Source organism: Alosa sapidissima, chromosome 24 (genome assembly GCF_018492685.1).
Source record: "Alosa sapidissima isolate fAloSap1 chromosome 24, fAloSap1.pri, whole genome shotgun sequence".
NCBI classification, from domain to species: Eukaryota; Metazoa; Chordata; class Actinopteri; order Clupeiformes; family Clupeidae; genus Alosa; species Alosa sapidissima.
In genome coordinates this window covers 2,614,696-2,639,399 of record NC_055980.1, presented here as the reverse complement: position 1 = coordinate 2,639,399, position 24,704 = coordinate 2,614,696, and the positions used below count along the sequence as shown (strand labels likewise).

At 42.0% G+C, this 24,704-nt stretch overlaps 1 protein-coding gene across 1 annotated transcript in view; it reads left to right on the top strand.

The window, feature by feature from the left end:
- The window catches only part of spata20 (spermatogenesis associated 20), a 46,249-nt gene extending 24,459 nt beyond the window's left edge, over window positions 1–21,790 (top strand). The window contains exons 13-16 of the mRNA XM_042082676.1: window positions 3,864–4,072; window positions 13,398–13,597; window positions 14,190–14,270; window positions 21,134–21,790. Of these exons, the coding sequence (XP_041938610.1) occupies window positions 3,864–4,072; window positions 13,398–13,597; window positions 14,190–14,270; window positions 21,134–21,304 (661 nt within the window). The 3' untranslated portion in view covers window positions 21,305–21,790. The remainder of the gene's footprint in view (window positions 1–3,863; window positions 4,073–13,397; window positions 13,598–14,189; window positions 14,271–21,133) is intronic.
- The last annotated feature ends 2,914 nt before the right edge of the window (window positions 21,791–24,704 follow it).

The window sequence follows — 24,704 nt, the reverse complement described above, 5'->3', positions numbered from 1 at the left end:
TTTGAGAGCCCCTCTCATTTGTTGACCCTGTTTGCACCAGCAGCAGTTCTATGAGAACGCTTACCATAGCCTTTTCCCATATGCAAAGATAATTATCTTTTTTTTCTGCTGTGTAAATCACCATCCTAATTATACTGAGGCCTCAGGGCTAAAGTGGTGACATACATGCAGTTTGTCTTCCTTGTCTTGAATAATAAATTCAGTAACATGTGGGTAACCAAGATTAACCCTATGTTAATATCACAAGCCAATACTCACATTACATTATAAACATTTCGGGTCTTAATTTAAATGATGGGCAGTGTTTAACTAAAGCTAATTTAACAACTTGGCAAAATCTATTCACTAATTGAATGCCATGAGCAAGATCCTAAGCGCAAACATCTGAGGCTTATCTCAATGCTCCCAGATGCCACATGATGGCTTTAGATCATGAACGAGACACTTTCGCTTCGCGTCGGGGCCATTTTACAACCTCGACCGTGCATTAATATCTGTGAACAGACCACCGTGTCGTCCATTATTCCTTACATAGTTATAGATGTGCCCTATAAATTGTAGAATTGGATAATAAACTTGTTTGTTAAAATTGTGAACTAAGATCCACTGTAGTTTCTCGGAGAGGTGAACTTCAAAATTAGGCTCTGGTTGTCATTCATATGACAAGATGCCTTGCCTTTTTTGCCCCTACTCAGAGCCCTGCCCCTACTAAAATCTGGTCTCTCTCACGTTTATCGTTTGAATACCTGTAGGCTACTTTAGGATTCTGGTATTAACACTGACATTACCGTATTTTCCGGACTATAAGTCGCACTTTTTTTCATAGTTTGGCTGGTCCTGCGACTCAGGTGCAACATATATATATTTATATATATGTTTTTTTCCTCTTAATGACACATTTTTTGACTGGTGTGACTTATACTCCGGTGCGACTTATAGTCCGGAAAATACGGATATATGAACTTATGGTATTAATCATATTCATGAATTATCAATAGTTTATTTGATGTGGAATATGCGTAGTATATTTTATTATCATAATATTATAATATTATTATTTTTACTTTTTTGGCCCCGCCCACCTAGATCTTCTTTCAGGGAGATCTAGTCTGGAACACCATAGTTCAGTGGTCCCCAAACTTTTTCTTTCGAGGGCCAGCTTACTATGCCTGGCTCTAAGAGAGGGCCAGAGACTCGGAGTATATGCAGAAATATATTTACATGAAATGTATTTACAGAAAATGTAGACCTGCATACATTGTTTCCTGACTGCAGTTTATTGTCAGTTTGTAAAGTTTAGGCAAAGTAAGTAATGTTAGGAATCTCTGATAAATGTGATTGGTAAGGCTGGACCAATGATTTCAAAGTTCCGTTGTGATGCAAGTGTTGGAAACATTTCCCAATCAGGAGTCACCAGACTCTGTTCACTTCATGAATGAGTTTGGATTTTTCCAAGGTAACTAACAGTATGCCCACTTGTGTTATTGCTCTGCAGTTGTCAGTGTCTCCAAGTCTGTATTTTCATAAACCGTGTTCCTACTAGTGCAGTACCTTAAAGCATCTAGAGAGAGAAGGGTAATCTATAGGCTGTGGAGCTGATTAAAAATTGAGTTACTGGGTTTTGGTTTTCTCAAGGATGAATCCACAGACTGTGCTCTGAGAGTTACTTTTAACCTTATAGTATCTTACCACAACGTTTACCTTTACTTTTAGTTCACCTCAATAAAAAATAGAAATCTGATTCCTCCACAGAATCTGTCCATGGACCTTCAAAAGTTTTAGATAATAGGCTGTAGAAGGATCAGAATCAGAAACTGAATTCCTTTATTGTCATTGCACAAGGTACAGCAAAATTGGTTAGCAGTCCTAGCAGTGCATTCAATAAATACATTTAAATCAATGAAAAAGCAATAATATATCAAACCCAACCCACACACACAGACACATTCTCACCCATCTCCCACCAGTGGCGTTGTTAGGTGTGGGCATTCGGGGCTGTAGCCCTGGATGTTTTTTTATTAGCCCTGGATCTCTCACAACTAGGGCTGGGACAGTATGGATTTTTTCTTACTGGTTGGAAAGCAAGAAATTACCGCAATTGCGAGTTATGGATTATCCAATTTGTGGCACTATTACAGGCAATTAAACTTTAGACAGCCACAACAACTTCAAATATCACTGGACCAAATGCTTCAGACATGAAAGAAATAAGCAGTTTATCAACAAGGCTATCACGATTTTAGAACTGTTACATGCACAATGCTTATGCTATTGTTAAAACGGCTGCGTCAAATTCGTTAAATTCTTAACAAACTAGAACATATTTTTTAATTCTGTTTCAACTTTCATGAAGTAAACATGTATGACTCCTTTCTGGACAAATTTCACAGCTTTCAAGTCTGACGTCTTTGTGGAAATCGAGTTTGAATGGAGAAAATAGAAAAGTGTTCTCCCCTTCTCTCGCATAGTAAACAAATGGAATGTTGCTCCCCAACACAAACGCGAAAGGTCTGGTTTGCTTGAGAGAGAGAGAGAGAGAGAGAGAGAGAGAGAGAGAGAGTTCCAGGGCTGGGCATGTCATTGTTTGCATTTTCTATTTGGTAAAGAAAATTATAAGGAAATCATAAAGGCGATTTTCTTGTCATTTACCCTTCAAGTTCAGGTTGGCTATCAGACTACCCTGCACTCACCTTGTTTGTAAAATCGAATTAGTGAGTCTTAAATGATTCATTGTCCTTAAGCTAAGCCTAACATGAACCATATCATGTGAATCTTTGTTATTTAAATCGCCACTCTACTAGGTTGCTATATATGCTATATAGTTTGTTTTAATAGCAACAGGAATGTCCATATTCTGTGGCGCAAATGAGGCTAGAGTCAATGGATTAATCTATCAAAAATGAGCTACAAGAGCAGGCCAAATGGGAGTTATGAGAACCGTTTAGACTCTATGTGCTAAACCCCAAATCAGAGAGGGTTAAAGCAAAGCGGATCTTTGGCCAAATGTTTTTAATTCCACGCCTCTGGCCCCCACCTTCCACACTCACACACACGCATGCACACATAAAAGAAGGAAATAGTGCAAGATGATAAATACATCCATTTATTACATTCAGTGTATCTGGTACAGTAGTATCAATTGTTGCTGTTACTTGGAGTTCAGTTTACAGATTGCCATGGGGTAGAAGCTGTTTTTCATCTATGGTATGGGAAGGATGTACAGTATATGAAAACTGATCTCAACAAAGGAACAAACGCTCTGATAGAAGCCTTGTTTCTCATCTATACTGATATTTAAATGACTGCAACACCTATTGCAGATGACATGAGACCAGCGTAACAGGTCTCCCTGCTGCCCAGCTTTCAAGGCTCCAGCGGGCCGTCAACTTCCAAAAAGATGGAGTGGGAGAAGTGATTGTTGAGGTCATCGCTTCAGGTCTTCTGACCTTGTCACCTTGTCCTCCATTAGCCTGCCCCCAACAGTCCCCTATCTGTAGCTCTGTCACCATCAGTCCCACCACACTCAGCTGGCCTCAGGGGCACTCTGCAAACCAGGGGAGGGGAATCTTAGGATGAAGGGGTCCCTGAAGAGGTCTCTTCATGTTCCCATGAGTCAGTGATTAGTAATATGTTGAAAAGAGTTCTGACCCAACTTTGTAGCGATGCTATCACTTATTACTGGCAGACTTGTGACTTTATATGGTCAAAACAGTATTTAGATTATTTAACTTGATGCAGTTCATTTAATGTGCTAAAAGAACATTTTGTTTATGCAGATAAAGAAAATTGTAAATATTAAAATGAATGAATAAATAAATAAACAGTGAAAAAATCACTGACACTCACACCATTTTTCCTACCAGAGATTCGCCAATTGCAGGCTTCCTTGATGACTATGCATATGTGGTGGCTGGACTGCTGGACCTCTTCGAGGCCACACAGGCAGTGGAATGGCTCAAATGGGCAGAAGAACTCCAGCAGAAGCAGGACCAACTGTTCTGGGATGACCAAGGCAGCGGTTACTTTTGCAGTGACCCAAGTGACCCCACTGTGCTTCTAAGACTCAAGCAGGGTAAATCTCCTCTTCAAGTTGCCCTTAGTATTTGGGTTATTCTGTGTCAAATCAGGCAGAATGGTTGCAGAACCGTCTCAGATTTTGCTCAAAGCTTGTCGACATAATGTTTAGGTCCCAAAACTAAGACCTATAAAATAATTGTGTTAAATTCAATTTTTTTTATGCATTTTTCATCCTTGATTATTCATCGTTCTCACACTCTCAAAAATGCCTTATCTTGGAAGCCATATTTGGACAAAGTGTTATTCCTGCCCAAACTGTGTAGGATGGAAGACAAACATGTTGACTTGACCATTAAAAGTTTGTACTGCATGCCCATTGATTTAACACTTTGAGTGCCAAAAACACAATATTGTGTTTTTTGTTCCCATGCGCTGAGTGCCAAAAACTCAATATTGTGTTTTTAGCTTTTTTTTATTACGAAAATAGACACTCTAACACACCTTAGGTGCGATTTTAGATACTCAGAACTGAAAATAGATGACGATCGAAAACTTATGAAAATGCACGATCAGTGGCAGTCTCGCTAGGTCTCGCTAGGTCAATTCCTGGGAACTTTACAGGCAAGTTTGTTAATGCTGTGCCAATATTTGAGGTCTCCACAATAAATGCACACTATGATACTGAGGATCAAACTAGGTGTGATTGCATTTTTGGTTAATTTCATAGGACTGAAATGGTATGTGGAGTAGTTAGAGGAACACAGAAATGTATGTGGGAATAGCTCAGTGTAATCATTTAGTGTGCAAGGTGCCAATGTTGTACCATGTTTCATTCATGGATTAATACGCTGAATTTATTTTGTATTCAATATCAATTTATTATTGGTAAAACAATAATTTTGACTTATCTATTTATCTATAGTGCAACATTGGCAACTAAAGCGCATACATTGAGCTACTTCCACATACTGTAGATTTGTATCTGCCTATTAGCTATCCCACATACCATTTTAATCCTTTGAACATGACTGAAAATAGTGGAAAATATGTGGAGAACTCAAATATTGGAAAAACATTAATAAAATATTATGTATTGAAAGGAAAAATAATGATCAATACCAAATGTCAGTCTTTTTGCACATTTTCCAAATCTAGGGCCTTCAAAAATCAGTGAGAATGGCATACACATTTTTAAGGGTTGTCATTCTGAGAACATGTTTGTCTTCCATCCTACAAAGTCTGGGCTGGCTATGAATGATACTTTTCACAATATCAATCCCCAAACATTGCTTCCCATACTGTATATTGTGCTTTTCAGGCTATAAAACTAAATAAATATCTAGGGCTGAAAAAATTTGTTTGGATTTGAACAGAAATATTGGTAACACTTGACGGGTGAGTTCAACACATTCATAGCAGCTGTCATAAACTGCACATAAAGCATTCATGACTGTTTCATGAGACATGACTCAACATTCATACCAAACCTTTAATGAATGTGGAAGACAGAATGACAACTTATGAAGTCTACATCGAATGTCACTTTACTATACAAGTTGTGAAGTATTCGTAATCACTGAGTTTAACACTGGGAGGTAAACTAGCCTACATTCAGCTGACCCGCATTTGTGTAACCTGGAACGGTTGGACATTCCCAGTAGCAAAAGATGAGAAATCATCTGCAAAGGTTACATCATAAAACAAATACATTTTTATGAAACAAAAATTATTTGCTTGACCATGTTCTGTCTTTTTGGCACTGGAGTAGCCCATTGACTCAGATGTGATGTGATCAGGTAAGAGGTTTGGAACAAAAATGACAATGCTGCTTTGCGACTGTTGGACTTTTATTTTGAGAAGTTGTCGTCGTTCCGTCTTCCACATTCATGAAAAGTTTGGTATGAATGTTGAGTCATGTCTCATGAAACAGTCATGAATGCTTTATGTGCAGTTTATGACAGCTGCTATGAATATGTTATGAATTCACCCGTCAAGTAAAGTGTTACCAAAATATTTTACAAGCCTTGGTTTTGGGACTCATTCATGACATATACAAGGTTTAAACAAAATCTGAGACGGTGCTCTGCTGTCTAGACTGGTTATTTACTTACTCACATTTATAGCAGTTACAAGGTATGATATAGACTACTCCAGAGCGAAATATACAGTATTTTGGTCAAACCTTACTTGGATGGTCTCCTATAGACCTGTCCTTCCCGGATGTCACAATTGTGTTTGATTTTTTTTGTGATCAAATGACTAGCCTTTTTCCCATTAAAGCCCATCTAAGCTCTTCATTGTTATAGCAGGAGACAAATGAATGACAGAGAAAAATAGCAAGCAGACAGATTATGTGTATCAACATTTTTCTTTGTTATTTTTTGTGATCTCAAAGTAGCACTACTGTTGTTATGTCGGATTAAATTTAGTGAGCTAGGTACCTAAAAGGCATGCAAAACTTAAAAACACCATGCAATGCAGGCAATGTGTTCAAGCCATTATGTAATTTCCCCCTCTGATCACTACGTATCAAACCATTTACTGCTGTTAACGGTGTGTACAAAGCCCATGCTGATGTTTTTACCGTCAGCCCAACCCCCACACGAAAAGGCCTATTAGAATTTTGGGGTGTCCTCATTTTGGCTCATTTGTCCTCACTTTTCAGAATCTAGTCGGTGGTCACCCTATGGACTATCCAAGTAAAGTGTTATGGCATAAGTATAACGACAATGACAAAATAGTATCACTCTAGCTGATATGCATGATGACGTCCACACATATTAACTATTACAATATTGATGCTAATATTGTTATATATACAGTTAACTTTATAGTTCTCATTCCTTTTGTGAACGGCTCTTTATCCAACTGTTACCACCTTTACACCAGATTCAACTTTCAGAAGTTTTTTAAATGTATTTTACAGTCATGAAAAGTACCTGAAAGAAACGTGGCAATCATAAATATCTCGAGTCATGTCTAGAAAGCCAGGGTTGGTATTATAGCGTTTCCTTGGTTCAGGTGTGCTACTGAAACTCACGCAATCACAACAAATTGAACTGACCTCTAAGCCAGATGGCACCATAAAAGTGGCACAGGATTGATATGTGGGGGGTGAGAATATAGAAGCAAACCATTGCAAGCGTTGTTTGACTAAGTAAGATAGACATACGAAGGATTTTTCATCCTGGGAAAGTGACTGTGACATTCTAGTGGAGCTGGGCATGAGAGTGTAGACATCAGGGGCTGTACTGCTGCTACCACACAGAGGCAGAGACCAGAGGCCAGCCTCTGTCCTGTCACGAAAAGACAAATCACCTCCACAGTGCCACGCCATCCCTGATTTTACACCCTGTCCCTGGAGCCGGTAGTGTTTAACCTCCATCTGCCATGCTTTCACAACATGGCATCCACAAGAAAGAGATAAACGGCTTACTGGGAATGTGTATAAATATGTGGACTTTCTACAATGTGTACCCAGCCTGGAATGAAATCTCCTTGAGGCTTGTTTTTGCCTTGTGTGTTTGTGACCGTAATGTTTATATGTTATATGTCACTGTATATACAGTAATGCAGGTGGTCATCATCCTTTGATAAATTGGTAAATTTAAAGTGGGATTTGTGAAAATCTATACTAGCAAGAACATATGAAAATGAAATCGACATGATCAGTTTTGTGGAATGTTTTACACTAACTGACTCGTTCGGAGTCTGTTCCCCCCAGTCTGATGTGATATGTGCCTGCTAGTCCAGAAATTAAAGTCTTTTTACAGGTATCTAACATGAAAGGGGGTTGTTATGATGATGAAGTCCCATGCAGACATAAAAGGGCTTTAAAATAGGTAGGCAGGTTTTGGGTGTAGGTTTGCTGTACTAGAGGTACCTTCTGCGTCAAGGTTTACATAGTTACTTAACCAACTCCAACTTACCAATTCTAAACCAAATAACAAATTATAAATCAACATAAACAGTATGATAAAAAAAAACTTATTATAATAGCAATAAAATACATTTTAAATAGAGATACATATCAAAGAATTGTTGTGGCAGAGCTAATATGTAAGTATGGGTGCTAACAGTTTTGTGAAGGTAGGCTGTGTTTTGGTCTGTTTGATGGAGCACTATGGTTCTGACACCAAAGCAGACTTGCTGCTGATGTGAGTCTAAAATATGTATAACCACATTAACATGTTGAATTATAATTGGCTCTTACCTGAGACATGGTTGACAATGATGCAAGGCTGCTGGGATTCTGCTGCCCTAATTAGTGCCATGTGAAATTTATGAATGCTCTTAAAATTTTGTGCCACGGATTTTCTAGTCTTCTGTTACATTTCAGCTGCATTATAAGCAAAGTTAGCCTGACGTTGTAGTCAGAATTTGAGTCTGATGCTGCTCCATTGGGACGTGATTATGAAGCGTGTTTCAATCGATACAGGTGGGAAAATGCCTCTGCACTCAATTGGATAGACCTAACCAGTCAGAGCAACAGAATAGCCTAACGTAAGCTGTAGGAAGAACACCCAAATCATCCTTCTTCACAAATGCCTTGAAGGGATTTTTACCTTTGAACTGGAGAAAGGTAAAAATCAATTGTTTAACTTACATTACATTACATTTGGCTGACGCTTTTTAACCAAAGCGACTAACAACATGGTAAACAGTAAGTTTTAGAACAATTCTCACAATTTTAGGACAGTTTAAAAAAAAAAAACATTAGAGTACAGTAAGAATAAGTGCGTCGGTGAGTGCTGTTTTTAACATTTACTTGTCAGTTTAAAACGGCTGGTGAGTGCTAGGATCAGTAAGACTTGTTGTAAGTGTTGCTATGAGAGTAGATGTTCTCTAAAGAGCTGGGTCTTCAGGAGTTTTTTGAAAGTGGAAAAGGATGTCCCTGCCCTTGTAGGAACTGGCAGTGTGTTCCACCAACGAGGAACAACAGATGAGAAAAGTTTGGATTGGTTTGAGCGCACCGGTGGTAGAGCTAGACGTCGTTCGTCAGAGGAGCGCAGCGGTCTGGAGGTAGTGTAAGTCTGTATGAGGGCATTCAAGTAGGTGGGAGCAGAACCGGAGACTACTTTGTAGGCAAGCGTTAGAGACTTGAATTTGATGCGGGCCGCCATAGGTAGCCAGTGTAGCTGGATGAGCAGCGGGGTAACATGTGCCCTTTTGGGTTGGTTGTAGACCAGGCGCGCCGCCGCGTTCTGGATCATCTGAAGTGGTTTCACTGCGCAGGCTGGGAGACCTGTCAGGAGGGCATTGCAGTAGTCGAGTCGTGAGATGACTATTGCCTGAACCAGAAGTTGGGTAGCATCTTGAGTCAAGTAAGTCCTGATTTTCCGTATGTTGTAGAGTGCAAAACGGCATGACCGGGCGACTGAGGCAACATGATCCGAGAAGTTTAGTTGGTTGTCAAGAACAACTCCTAGATTTCTTGCAGTCCTGGTCGGTGAAACAGACAGGGAGTCAAATTTGATGTTGATGTCGTGGTGTATGGTAGGTTTAGCTGGGATGACCAGCAGTTCAGTCTTTGAGAGGTTCAGCTGGAGGTGGTGTGCCTTCATCCATGTAGCTATGTCTGAAAGGCAATCCGAGATCCGTGCTGAAACCAGGGGGTCGTCAGGTGGAAAGGACAGATAGAGCTGTGTGTCGTCTGCATAGCAGTGGTATGAGAAGCCGTGCGAGCGGATAATCTGTCCCAAGGAGGTGGTGTAGATAGCAAAGAGGAGGGGGCCCAGCACTGAGCCCTGGGGGACCCCTGTGGTGAGATGGTGAGGTGCGGATAGCTGACCAAGCAATGATACGTTAAACGAGCGTCCTGTGAGGTAGGATTCAAACCAGGAGAGAGCAGAACCGGAGATTCCCATGTCAGCGAGTATAGAGAGAAGGATACGGTGATTAACCGTGTCAAAGGCAGCCGATAAGTCAAGCAGAATGAGTACTGATGACCGAGCGGTCGCCCTGGCTTCTTTTAAGGCTTCTGTTACAGACAGCAGAGCCGTTTCGGTAGAGTGGCCGCTTTTGAACCCAGACTGATTTGGATCCAGAAGGTTGTTCTGTGAAAGGAAGTCAGAGACCTGTTTGGAGACTGCTCGTTCAATGCCTTTGGATAGGAAAGGCAGTAGTGAGACAGGGCGGTAGTTCTCGACTTGAGCAGGGTTGAGAGAAGCTTTCTTAAGTAACGGTGTTACCCGGGCCATTTTGAACGCTGTTGGAAATGTGCCGGAGGTTAGCGAGGCATTGATCACATGTGTGATAGCTGGAGCGATGGTCGGGCTGATGGACTGAAGTAGGCTCGTAGGTATAGGGTCCAGCGAGCATGTGGTAGGACGGCTGCATGTCAGGAGTCTGGACACTTCACTCTCGGAGAGAGGCGTGAATGCTGAAAAAGATGTTCCAGCAGTCCCTAGAGGTTGTAGGAGTGCGGTATCTGAGTCAGATGCGTTGAGTGGGCATGTAGAGAATTGACTGCTGATTGCCGCCACTTTGTTTGTAAAAAATGAGGCGAGGGTATCTGCAGTAAGGCTGGATGGAGGAGGAGGCAGCTGAGGGTTGAGTAGCGATTTGAAGGTTGAGAAAAGTTTTCGAGTGTCTGTAGCGCTGTTGATTTTGTCATGGTAGAAAGCAGTCTTAGCAGCAGTGATGCTGGCTGAGAAGGAGGTCAGGAGTGTCTGGTAGTTTTTGAGGTCGTCAGCTAGTTTGGATTTGTGCCATTTCCTCTCCTCTGAGTTTGGTGCGCTGCGATCGGAGGGTATCATTTAGCCATGGATGAGAATGTTTGGATCGAGCTGGCCTTGTGGTAAGAGGGCACAGCTTGTCTAGACACGAGGTTAGTGTGGAGCAGAGCGAGTCAGTGGCTTCATTAACCTCCAGAGAGGAGAAGGTGTTGAATGGAGGTAGACCGGAGGCAACCACAGAGGAGAAGTGCGTTGGAGACAGGTTCCGGATGTTGCGGCGGAACGTGACCATCGGCTGAGGAGCCGGAGGCTGTTCTGACAGGCTGACGTTGAACTGGATGAAGAAGTGGTCAGAAAGATGGAGAGGCGTCACCATGAGGGTGTCTGTGCTGCAGTTCCGAGTGAAGATCAAGTCAAGCTCTTTGCCAGCTTTGTGAGTCGGTGGGCTTTGAACCAGTTCGAGGTCAAAGGAGTGGACCAGGGCCAAAAAGTCCGCTGAGCCTGGGGCATCTAAGTGGATGTTCATATCACCGAGAACAAGAAGCGGACAGTCATGCTCAGGGATGGAGGATAGCAGAGTGTCAAGTTCGTCAATAAAGTCGCCTAGTTGGCCTGGAGGGCGGTAGATGACCAGCACGTAGAGTTTTGCTGGGGCGATCACTGTGATGGCATGGAATTCGAGACATATTTGTTTGAAGGCAGTAGCGGGGTGAATTTCCATTTGTTGGAGATCAGCAGGCCCGTCCCGCCTCCTCGTCCAGATAGGCGAGGGGTGTGGGATAGTGTAAGGTTAGTGGAGAGTGCAGCCGGGGTGGCAGTGTTCTCTGGTTTGATCCAAGTCTCAGTGAGAGCAAGGAGTTCCAATGAAAGGTGGTTGGCATAGCCAGCTATGAAGTCGGTTTTGTTGACTGCGGATTGACAGTTCCACAAGCCCATGGAGAAGGAGGTTTCTGTCGGTGAGGACCGTTGAAGTTCCTGGAGGTGAAGGCGATTTCTGCTCCTTTTGGCATGATGCCGTTTTCTGCGATGGCCGGTGATAACAGAGATGGTAGAACGGCACATTTTGCCTTTGTCGGTGCCTGTGCTCGGTGAACTTGCACAGGTAAACTTGCTTGTCTTGACCGTGTCCGTCTTAAACGAGGGTGGCTAAACCGAGGGCTGCCGCTTATGCTGCCGCTTCAGCAGCAGCCACTATTTTTTATTCTGCTAGGAATTGCATGCAGCTGTCCTCCTGTCTCACTATCGATGCATCAGCGTAGACCGCCCTCTGACGTTCGCACAGCTTAGATTGTTCAAAAGGGTGTTAATTACTGTCAACTGAAAGTCCGCTCGCTCACACCGACCGAAACTCACAGTTTCAAGTAGCCACCTCCCTCAGCTGTTCCCAAACGCCCAGAGTCCAATTCTAACAATTGGAGAGGATTTGGCCAGTAGTAGCCTATGTGTTCTTGCTTTCTCTCTCCCAACTCACTGCAGTTGTTGTCTTAAGGGGAGGTGAAAAATGAGTAATTCCCCAAATGGTGAAATATCCCTTTAACATTGTTTTCTGGTCTTTTTTAAAGTTATTGTGCTGTCAAAATCTAAGACAACGAAATACGTAGCAGGTAATTCCGCTCACATCAATGCTAAAAACAGCTGGGGAAGGGTGTCGCAAACCCCTCGAGCAAACAGGTGGCCAATCAGAGATTTAAAACAAGAGAACAACATGTCACAATGCAAATATGCTGTTTTCCCTTGATGAACCAGAGTTTTCCCACATATCCATTTTGGCCAAAGTTTTCAGAAATAATCTTTTCAGTGATAAAAACCTCCGTTTTTGTGTACCGGTAAATGAAAGGCCAAACCGCATGGAAATAATATGCATTTTTCCTATGGGGTCTTAGAAGCCATCTGTCGATCTTCTAGCCATAGAGTTTTTGTTGCAAACACAATCAACCTAAGCGTGCTCAGATGATGTGATAGACGAGGCACTGTTGCTCATTTGTCCATCATCGTACGAAGCCCAATTTGATTGGTCCAAACAGCTCTGGTTCGGGCATAGTTGCTCCACAATGGAACAAGTCCACTGAACTGAACTTCCCGACCTCAAATGTTGTGGGCGGGGCTAAGTTCAGCTGGCATCCAGGCTAGGCCAAAGTCCTTTTGCACTCTTGTAATAAATGTGGATTAATACAGAATCTTTCATGTGAAAACTCAAACAACCAGCAATTTTTCCCTGTATGTTTGCTTAGTTGCCTAAGGATCTCCCACACCTCCTACTATTCATATAATATGCCATCTCTCACTGGACAGTAGATAAAGCCACTGTCTCCCATCATTACATTACATTACATTACATTTAGCAGAAACTTCTTGACCAAAGTGACTTACATATGTCAGCTATATTACAAGGGATCACATTGTCCCCGGAGCAACTTGGGGTTAAGTGCCTTGCTCAAGGGCACAACGGTGGAAGCTGGGAATTGAACCGACAACTTTCAGGCGACTGCACGCTAGCCCAGCTCCTTAACCACTACACTACCACCGCCACCATCATTTAAGCCTGTTTCAGAAACAACAACATGTTGATTTCAAGCCAGCCCGTAAACTGCTTAAATGTGGGGAGCTCACTCCTGCACCAGTGAGAAATGTTGGTGTAATCAATCTTTGTAGTAGTTTGTAAAATCAGTTACTCTGTTTGAGAATGTTCTGTGCTGTTTTCAGATCAGGATGGAGCAGAGCCCAGCGCCAACTCTGTGTCAGCTCGGAATCTGCTCCGCCTCTCTCACCTCACGGGCAAGCAGGAGTGGATGGAGCGCTGCCAGAAACTGTTGGCAGCCTTTTCTGATAGGCTGGTGAGAGTGCCTATTGCCCTGCCAGAAATGGTGCGGGGCCTCATGGCTCTGCACTACTCCCTGAAGCAGGTATTTGTCTTTTGCCTCAAGGCTCTCTCCTTTAGAAATTGAGTTGATTGATTTGTATCTTGTCTCACTATTTTAATGTAGCTGAAAGTCACAAGACTATACTGAATATGGCCAATTATTTGTGAATGTTACCTGTGTAATTTGTAGTTTTGAATGAGATGTACAATTATTCTAAATAAGCATGAGAAGCGGAGTCGAACTTCAATTCATATGTCAGGAAATGGAATGGAGACTTGAGTGGGTGGCTGCTGACAGAAGTTCAAATTAAGTTTCAGCGATGAGAATACTACTTTTCCAAACTTTATTTCCCTTTTCACCCCAGACCTAGTGTGAAGTTAATAACGGGGAATAACAGGAGAAAAAAAATCCTGTCATGACACATCAGTGTTCACTTGCAGAGGTGGCGCAAGTGTAGGAGGAGGGAATAACAAGCTGAAGGTCCAGACGGAGGCCAGATGCTTCCAAAGCACACCTGCTCACCTCATTAGCACAGAACACAGGCAGCCTTGACCCCCTCTACTGCCCCTCTCATTCCCTTTCGCGCTCTCTCCCCTTTTTCCAACCCTCACCCACTCCTTTTTTCTCTCAACAGATCGTTATCTGTGGCCAGCCTGAAGCAGAGGACACCGCCAACCTGATTGCCTGTGTCCACACCCTGTTCCTGCCTCATAAAGTAAGTCTTTCCTCAAATCTTTTCAGTTTTGAGGGTAAGAATGCACAGGAAGGCCTTGGATGCCACCAACAGCAGCATTCTAATACTTGTTTGCATCTTTGACATTTGGATTTGTATAATTCATTCACATACTGTTGATACATATCCATAAGATTTATTCATTTGACTAAAATTGTGGTATGGAGTGAAATGTGTACTGTACTCAGCTGGTCAAGATAAAAATATAGTTATAGTTGTAGTTATAGAGAGGTGTCCCGATATACAGAATTAACAGCTTCATCCTCAATACTAATTTCAGGTTTTTGCCTGAAATTGCACAGCGCCTGCTTCAGAGGCCACTGTTCCCACCTTGTCTAGCCTACAATCAAATGCTTGACCTCTTTGGAAAGCTTAGACATTGTAGTTTCTTCAGAGGTTAGAATATTGTTTTTTCTTTCTGCCGGATAACAAGCATCTCTGAACTGACCACATTTCAGCCCTCTAGGTCACTTGATATGACTTAGAAACACAACTGAGCCCTAACACCAGGTCTTGTGAAGCTGTGTGCAAAAGTAGATCAATATAGAATGAAATATGAGTACTTTAGACCATGATTTGCCTAGGTACTGTATGCTCATGCGTTTTGCAAAATGCCCTATGGAAACTTCCCATAGGACTTTTGGTTATCTAAAATACATACTGACAATCAAATGCTTACTGCCTATGAACCCTTTTGTGTAGAAGCATAACCTTGGTCTCAAATGAAAGGTAACACTTTGAGGTTTCATGATTGTATTTGAATTGTACATCAGGGGTTCTGATATGGAATGACTACACTAAATATGGAATAATTACACAAAAATATAAATCTTTGCAATGTATAGTTCAATTAAATTGGTGTGTATAAGATGGACTATACATTTTCACAACTAATATTGGATAAAATAACATGATTATTTAATTTATTTGGATTCCTGTGAATATTTCAAGACCCAATATGCTATATCTAACATATTGCTAAGGATATACACTGCAGCTAGAAGGTAGGGAAGCACCAAAGGCGGATTTTTATACTATATATAATACACTTATGCTTATTTTTGTGCATTTTCCCTCTTAAGTATAGGCTTGGTTGGATGTGTTTTTCTAAAAGAATGCAAAATGATTAACCTCAGCATGAGATAGATTGTTGTCAATACAAATTGATGACTGGATAACACTATGCGAGCCCTCGACAGTAGTTCCAAAATACATCTACTTTTTATTCAGCTGCATTAAAACTGTGTTTGTTCACTTGAGGGATTCACTACGGTCTTGGGTATGCTATTAACACAAAAGGTTTCAGATACTCCATTTAATGGCTCATTAAACATTTATATCCCTTGTTGTAGTATCAAAAGGTAATAGTGTAAGGGAAAATGGCCTTTTACATTCATTATGCATAGGGGACTACTCACCCATTTTTCAACTGTTTTCCCCTTATTCCATCCTTTTTTAACTAGAGAATATCAGTATGCAGATTAAACAACACTCTCACCCATTGTAATACAGGCCTCATTTAGACTAAACATGTTCATGTAAGCGCCAAACTACTAGCTAATTTAGCCTTATTTGATGTCCATCCTCTCTTGCAGTTATGCAGGAAACCTCACACTTCGCCTTCCCATCTTTAATACCGGAATGAGACACAATAGTATATCAAGTGAAAGGGAAAGCCACACAGCACATAGCTCTTCCCTAGAGGTCTGTTGAATTAGAAACCTTATGGGAATCTAGTTCATGCTGTCTTGGGATTTTGCATGATGACCATAGGGATTTTTGTAGGGAAAAAACACTTAATAGCTGTCTAGTTAGTATCTACCCAAGGACCAGCAGCTCTCTGCCCATGCATATTCATCTTTTGAAAGCATAAATTAAAGACATAAATGTTGAATTTTATTATTTTAGGAAACAAATGTAGATCCTGATGAGGTGGTATGTATATATTCCTGTCGCAGGGAAATGTGAACTGGCGTGTCTCATGGTTTGGTGAAAAAACGGCAAATCCATGAAAAGGGACAGCAAAAATTTGTATTGAGTAGGGAAAGAAGGCAGGAAATATGTTTGCTTCTCAGACAGCTGAAATGAAAATGTTTAATTTCCTTTACTATGATTGAAAGAGCCAGCCAGTATTGCAGTCTTGATTGGAAAGAGTATTTAATATGGTGGGAGATCACAAATCTTCACTCTGAATTTGCTGAATAATGATTATCTTATTATACCTGGACAGTAAAAGCAGTTTTCTCACTTGTATTTGTTTCAGTGCAGCATGTTTCAGTACAATGGAAAATGAGCACTGCATGAGTCTGGTAGTGATCAGATTATGGAAAATTGTGGAAATTCACCTTTTCAAAGTCACAGCGGATTGGTATTCAGTCTGCACAGGCTTTTATATTTGATGTTTTTGGTGATTGAAATAGAACATGTTTTCAAATGTACAACACATGACACAGATAACAAGGGTGTGTTGGATCTTTCCTGACATTTGCGAGATGTTTTGTCATGTTAAAATGGCATGTACTGAAACTTAGTTGCACACCGACTTCCAAAACCCAAAGACAGCTATGGTTAATGCAGTCTCAGTACTGAAGATAATCAACCACTAGAAATGTAACATTTAACTTATGAAATATATATGTGCTATTATGATAATTAAAATATGCATGTGTTAAGTATAGATATATTGTAAATCACGCACAACCTACATATTCTACCACTAGTATTGCTACTAATAAGAATAATATATATTTTGCATTTGATAATATTTTAATTTTGCCCTTGTAGCTCTACTTACAAATAGGTAGCAACATTAGAGAGGTGTTGACCACTGGACTATGGTGGTCATTTTCACCATATTACATTCTATAAAGGAAATTCCCTTTAGAGACTCATGATATGCATAGAAATAATAACATCCCAATTTTATTTGGGATGTTATTGCATGCATGAGCCAAATGGATTGTGAGAATTCCCTCCTTCATACAGTGTCATGTTGATATAGTGGTCTATGTGTGAAATCATGATAAATTAGGGAGTGCATTGTGCACCCCTTCTGATGTATTTTGAACACTTTTTTCTGAAAATATTTGGTGAAAATGTGTATAAAAGTAAGAGGGGTAAGAGACAATATCTACTCTCCATGATACATTAAACAAAGAGACGACCAAATGTTTTCTGAATTACATCTAATTACAGTATCATCTGTTTCTATGTAATAGGCACTTAGTTTAACTGTAGGCAATGAGCTGTGTAAGAATTTGGTTTTGGTTTGGTCGCATGCATATTTATTAGTTTGTTTTACAGCCTGTGATCCCTAAAATCTAGAAATATCTTCATTTAGCAAATAACTGCAGACCCCTACAGTTGTGTTTGTAGGTATGAGTCAGTGACTACAGGAGCATGGTAGGATTCTCTTTTTGGTGGTGGCTGGTAATTGTCTGACTCTGAAAGTAAAATATCCCCTAGAGAGTGAAGCTCTGCCTAGTCTTATTGATGTAACAGATACAGTAGGTTCTTAAATGATGGTATTGCAAGCATGTGGTTTAACCAAGTGAGCTTTTTGTGGCTTTTCATTTGATGGTAAAATAGTCAGAAATGGTGTTTGAAGTGTGTGGAATGCTTCCCGGTGAAGTCATTTCTGACTGAGAAATGCCCAGGTTAACATCCAGGAAAAAATGTCTGAGTTGTAAAAAGTACGAAACCCATAACTGTGAATCCCTAATAAAACCATAGAGACAAGATAAAGGAAAGGAAACACAAAGGATGGATGCAGACAAATCAACACAGTACAGGATCACCCTCTATATTGCTCTTGCCTGCATTGTCTCCTCACAATAAGACACCCCTGGGCCTGTTTGTAAAGCTTTTGAACTGGGCCCTGTATCCAATCACTTACAAATGCACCATGGAGCATGACAAGGTAGCACAACTACTGTGTACCGGTACATATTTGTCTTATTTAAAGCAACATTACGCAGCAATTTGTTATGTTTATGTGGTATGTTTTAACAACTAATTTTAGTATCATCTCCAAGTTAATTTTGATGGTATATGGACATATTCCCCCCCCCCCCCCCCCCCCCTAAATATCTAGAGGAACAAGGCAGAGGTTGACTTCACATGAGAGTTTGTCATCTATGTTTTTGTATGTCTCACGGAAATGGTGTGACTTTGCGTTCATTTACAAAAGACTTTCCTTGTGTGTGTGCAGAGCGACTGCTGCGCTGCCCCACCCATGTCTGTCCGTGTTGGAAAATGAACTTATGTCTGCGAAGATCTCCTTTAGTAAACCTCCATACATAAAAAGAGGAAGCTTGTTGGTGGTTGATTGTTGCTGTTTTAAGTGGATTTGTGGATTTTAACGGTAGCATTGCAAAGGCTCCTGAAATAAGCTCCAGGGAGCATGCACCTAACCTGTTAGCCTACCCCACAGTGGAAAATGTAATGTTAGTCTACGCACTCATAGCATTGCTATTTCATCATCTTCAACCGTTTTTTATTCAAGGAGATAATAATAATAATGATAATAATAATAATCAAATAAAAAATAATAATAATAAAAATAATAATAAATAGAAAGAAAAGAGGAAGGGCTACTATTGTTTATTGACAGATTAGAAGATCATGGTATCAGGAATGACTTCTTCTTATCTGACAGTACTAAGCCTCTGCAGCCTCCTTGTACAGTTTTTGTGTTAAGCAAGTATAAATAGAATGATTTATATAATGATTATTATTTTTATTTATTTCTTTTTAAATGGTGCTTCTGCTGCCTTGGCTATGTTGCCGATTGTGCTTGACCATTCAACATGTAGGCTTCTTGTGTCAATTATGTTACTTTGTGCTTAAAGCACCGCCTCTGACTAGGATCTGGTTACATATGTAACCATCATTAATATAGCTATGGAACACAATGATGTTGACGTGTCCCATTCTTCACTCAGACCCAAATAAAGTCAACCCAGATAATTGAGTGAATAATGACTCTGTGTGCCACCTGAGTGTGCTGACAACCTAATGCTCACCGCTGGAAGTTTTCTTGAGTTCAGTGAGTAAGTGAGTCTCTAAAAATTCCCTGAACTAATCTAATTTTGTGTGTGTGTGTGTGTGTGTGTGTTTGTTTTGGGGAGTTGTCTGTTTGTCTGCTTACCTGTATGTCTGCTTACATTTATGTGTGAAAGTGTGATGATAGGCTGAGCAGGGCGCAGATGTGGAAGTGTGTGTGTGTCTGTGTCTGTGTGTCTGTGTGTCTGTGTGTCTGTGCATCTGTGCGTCTGTGCGTCTGTGTGCGCGCGAGAGAGTGAGCGAGAGACAGACCGACTCATGGGAATTTTGAGGTGAAATGGTTTGTTGTATAGAGACAAGTGACAACACACAGCGAGTGTGAGCTTGACAGTGGGGAAAGGAGGAATCCAGCTACTGCTGTGATTGAAGCAGCATGTTTTTTTTTTCTATTAGGTCCTTTGAGACTAGAGAGGAGAGACCTCACCATTGTGACCTCAGCTAGCCTGCTGGCCATGGTTGTCTGTATGCTGGCGCTCTCGAAGTAGAACACAGTGATGTCCTCACATCTGGGAGAATGTAGCCTCAGGTGACACAAGTCATGCAGTGATGCAGAAGTCCACAGTCTTGTCCTGTCACAATCAATGAGCTATTCTGACACATGAAAACAGTTATCCTGACCTGTCACTTTTAGCATTGCATTTAAAATGTGAGGGTTCCCATCAGTAATGAAACATGAATGACAAAACACCTGTAAAAGGCCTCTTTTTTGGGGGGCTTTTGTGGTGTCAAATCCACATTAAATAATACAACATCAAAAGAAGTCCGCACACCGTGGATGTATACTGCAGATGATGGCTTTAATGCACTCCGGAGCATTAGTGAAGCAAGTAAGTAAGTGAAAGCAAAGTAAGCAAAGTGAGCTAAGTAAGATAACATCCTCTGGCTGTTGTCCAGCCTTTATACCCCTTCAAGTCATCCCAGACAAGACCCTCTATGTTTACAGACAACTGACCAAGTAATATATGGTACTTCACCTTTGCCCTCTCATCCTGTTATTCATACATTCTTTAGGTTGTGCCATTCTTTAGGTTTTGCTTACATTTCCTGGCACCAAACCTTGTCTATGCCATTTTCTGCCAGGCCTGCTCTTTCACTTAAACCAGTCTTCCTTTCCCACACTGAACATACTACAGACTTCAGTTTCACAAAACAATGATATTACACAGAATAAAGATACTACATAAAAGATATATAAACTAAAGGATATATTTCAATAAAAGTCACAACACTTTTTATACGGAAAGGATCACAGGGCGGGAATCGAACCCGGGTCGCCAGAGTACGGTGCAGGTGCCCCAGCCAGTCACGCCACTGCTGGGGCCCTGTAAAAAGCCTCTTGATGATTCCTTTGGTACTCTCCATAATCAACTTGCTAGTGTGTGGATCACCAGGATTTCTCATAGTGTGTCATAGACTGTGTGGGCATTATTGCATCAGGTTGATGGTTAATTTCCTCCTGAAAGGGGATAATGTAATAAAATGCTCAATGTCATTTATTTTGCAGAGGAACATCAGCTTTTAACTTCAATGGACATTGATGGCTTTGCAGGTCCACTGTGTGGTAGAGTAGTGTGTACTGGCTTGTGTCACCATTGAAGTTCTGTACCACTTATTCCCCAAAACACACTCTAGTGTTTAATTGTGTTCAACTAGCCCTGCTGCAGTGATTCTCTTTCTCTGGGTCTCTCTGATTCTTGGCATATCCCGTCCTGTCTTCAAATCCACTTTCCTCACTGTACACTCTGACTATTCCTTTCTTTGTCCCTTTTCTGTCAACACAGGTCCTGTTAGTGACAGATAGTGACACTGATGGGTTTCTGTACCAGCGACTGCCCGTCCTCTCTTCACTGCGTCCACTTGAGGGCAAAGCTACAGCCTTTGTCTGCCAGAACTTTACCTGCGCCCTGCCTGTCACCTGCCCAGAGGAACTCCGCAGGCTGTTGCTGGAATGATGCCCACTGTCACATATGCACTCCGATACGCACAAACTTAAGTACCCACTAATGCTGTCAGAAGGCCCTTTTGGGTCATTTAGGGAGAGGTCAGTCATCTAATTTAAATATAACCAGCGTAGCTATCATGAGAGATACTTACTCTTGGATTGTTTTACAGAGGAAGTTGAGTTGACACTGGAGACAATGGGTGAAGAACTCGTTAGTGCCAGGCATTACAGTAAGGAATGGTAGAGCCAATTAACCTTAACTCATTATTTTGGAGTAACATTTGTCTCAGTCACCTTATAGTCCGAAACCACTGAGGACCTAAGCCACATGGGACCAGCTGGGGCTGGTTGGTCAGTTGAATCAAAAGGTCTGTGCAAGACTTAGACTGTGAAAATTAGAAATGGATAGTGAATCCACTTGATCTTGAATTAAGTAAAATGTGAAATACAATGTATGGCACACTTCAGGTGAAATAAAGTTATCTTGAGTAGTTACCTTCAGTTATTTGTGTTTTTTATATTTTGTGGTATAAAGCCAACATAGTCTGGTGGACAGCCCATAGAGCCCCATTGTGGACCCGGAAATGTTGAGTACACCAAAGTTTTATGATGGAAATATATAGTATGGCTTCCCAGCATGCAGAAACTGCCGGATGTTAATTTGCATATGTTGGGCAATTTGTGTAATTGAGCTAATTAGCATAAATTAGCATAATAACATATATTGATCATATTATAAGAGCTGCTTGGCCAAAATGGACAATGTTAATATGTTTTTAGGGGTTACTGGAGATGCTGAGTCCATATCTGACATTTTCAAGATTCAAAATCACTATTTAAACTTGGTTTGGTCACATTTTACACTCATTAAGCTGATTTTGCTGAGTTTTTTGGTACAATTTAGACAGATTTTTGGAGGATAGGGCTATAGCGATATACAGTAGGGCTGTAATGATACACCAACCTAACAATTCGATTCGTATCACGATTTTTGACCCACAGTTTGATACGAACCTCGATTTTTCTTTTTGTGGATGGGGGGGGGGGGGGCTAGACATTTCAATAGCCTACCTTAGAATACCAGAGGATTACAATGTAATATATCTGTATTATTTTATATCTTGATATAAAAAGAGAGAATACTGAATGTCTGATATTTATGACCGCACACTTTATGTAGATTAGCCTATAGCTTAGGCCTACTATTTCTATTACAACTCTTACCACATTCAGCTGTCTGGTTGAAGCCTGGAAATATTGTAAACAAAGTAGCATAGTTGGCTAGCTTATCCTAGTCTACTGATTGGACTGTTCAGTTTCCTCATGTGTGTTTAAGGTAATACTGTTCTCCTTGGGACAAGCCTTTTTGGAAACATTGGTATTGAGATGATCATTCAGTTCTCCCAGAATCCCCAGCGCGAAACAATATTGGGAATCTCAAGCACAGTCCAGCACGCCAACGTTACACAGCTCCCCCTACAAGCCATTGCCATCCTCGGCGCGGGCGTTCCCACATTCAGTCCAGCAATTAGTCTCTGGCACTGCCACACAGCAGGTGGGGTGCACACACCACAAGAGCCCTACTCACCCTGGGGAACCACAACCACCAGCGGCCCAATGCGGGCGTGCTGGCAGTCACCTGGTCTGTCGCCTCTCATCCCCAGCTCCCTTCAGAGAACGCCCTCAGGTCGCACTTTCGCAGTGTGCACCACCGCAACGTTCCTCCAACACCTGGCGGGGCCTCCACTGCCACAGACTCCCCGGCGCTGAGCACCGTAACTGGCACTGCACCTCCGATGCTCCACTCCGTCGTCTCGCCAGTCGGGGCAGCAGACTCCAGTTCCATCGCAGCCGGACCACGCTGCACACAGCTACAGCTACCGACGTTGGCGTCCCTCCTCTGCTGCCTTGTCGCAGAGCTGTCCTCCGCTGTTCCAGCCACTCCACACCGCCACGATCGCGCCAAGGCCTAGACCGTCTCTCTGGCTCGTGCCATCGGATTTCACACAACAAACTTTTTTCCCCCTTATTTTTCTAAAGAGCACCGGCGAACAGGCCGACTCGAACAGACTCCGCCAACCGTCCATCCTCAAGGCACCACCTCCTTGCCGCTCCACCTCTGCTCTGCAGCCAGGGCCACCGCCAACTCCAGCCTAAAGCTGTCCGGCGGGGGCAGGGGCTCAAGATCTTCTCTTCTCTCGGTGAAGTCAGCGCCCAGGCCAGCGTCACTACCTTATTTTCCAAGGCCGCTTCCTCAGACCGCTCTCCCAGTAGCGTGAAGTCCTTCTCCGCTGTGGCCACTGCATCAAAACCCTCTTCAGGCTAGCATTTCTCCCGTAGCCAGGCCCAGGCGACGGCTGGTCTCCTCCCACGGCTTCTACTGAAGGCCTCTGTAAGCTTTTTAGTACCCCTTACAAGGGTTCTCTTCGGATCCTTTTGCTTGGGCCTCCACCTAGCGGTGAGCATGGACGGATTATGAACTTTCGGGCCCCTGGGCCCAGATGTATTAAGGGCCCCCCATTAATTGTCGCATATGTGGAAGGGTGGTTTGGAGGTCCTTCCTCAGAAATGTTTTAATTTGTTTGATGTGATTTCCTGAATTCTGGTGCATTTTGGGGATGGCCAATACTAAATTCAATCAGATTCATAGCCTACATCCTGATGTGTTGATATTGAGGCAATGATTTCAGGCTAAGGCTTGGGCTTCAGGGCCCCCTGACCCCTTGGGCCCCTGGGCCGGGCCCGGTAGGCCCGTGCAATAATTCATCCCTGGCGGTGAGGTCTCCCACTCCCGGCTCCTCCAGCACTGAAGACACTGTCTCCTACAGAACGCAACTTGCTCCTCCATGGAAAACGTGCCCATCTACAGGTGCTGCTTTGGAAAGCAGCAGACCGTCCTGATCCACCGGCTGTGGATATAACCGCGTTTGGAGGGAGTTTAGAAGACAGGTATGAAGAAAGGAGAGGAACTTGCCCACCCTCGATTCAAGTCCTGTTGCTCCTCCTGATTTGTTAGATGTTATCAGCTGTAACTGCAAAGCTGGGTTAAAACTGTGTGTACATGTATCTGGAAAGTGCAGCTGTGCAGCTGCAGGCCTGGCCTGTACTAATTATTGTTTCTGCAAAGGCAGTGATGTTACATGTGGCAATATATTTACACAGCAAAAACAGCAGGACAGGGATGAAGAGTCTGGACAAGATGGCGACAGGACAACGGATGAGGACAGTGACGAGTAGTAGAGGCTAGTTCTTCCCTTTGTTACTCAATTGTGAGTCACAGCAGAGGGCCAGTGAATAGCTATTTCCAAAATTATTGTGGGATTCAGAAATAACTTGAGGATCCAAATTATTCCTAAACACTGAACATTTTTATTCTCCAAAAATCTGTCTAAATCGCTCCCAAAAACTCA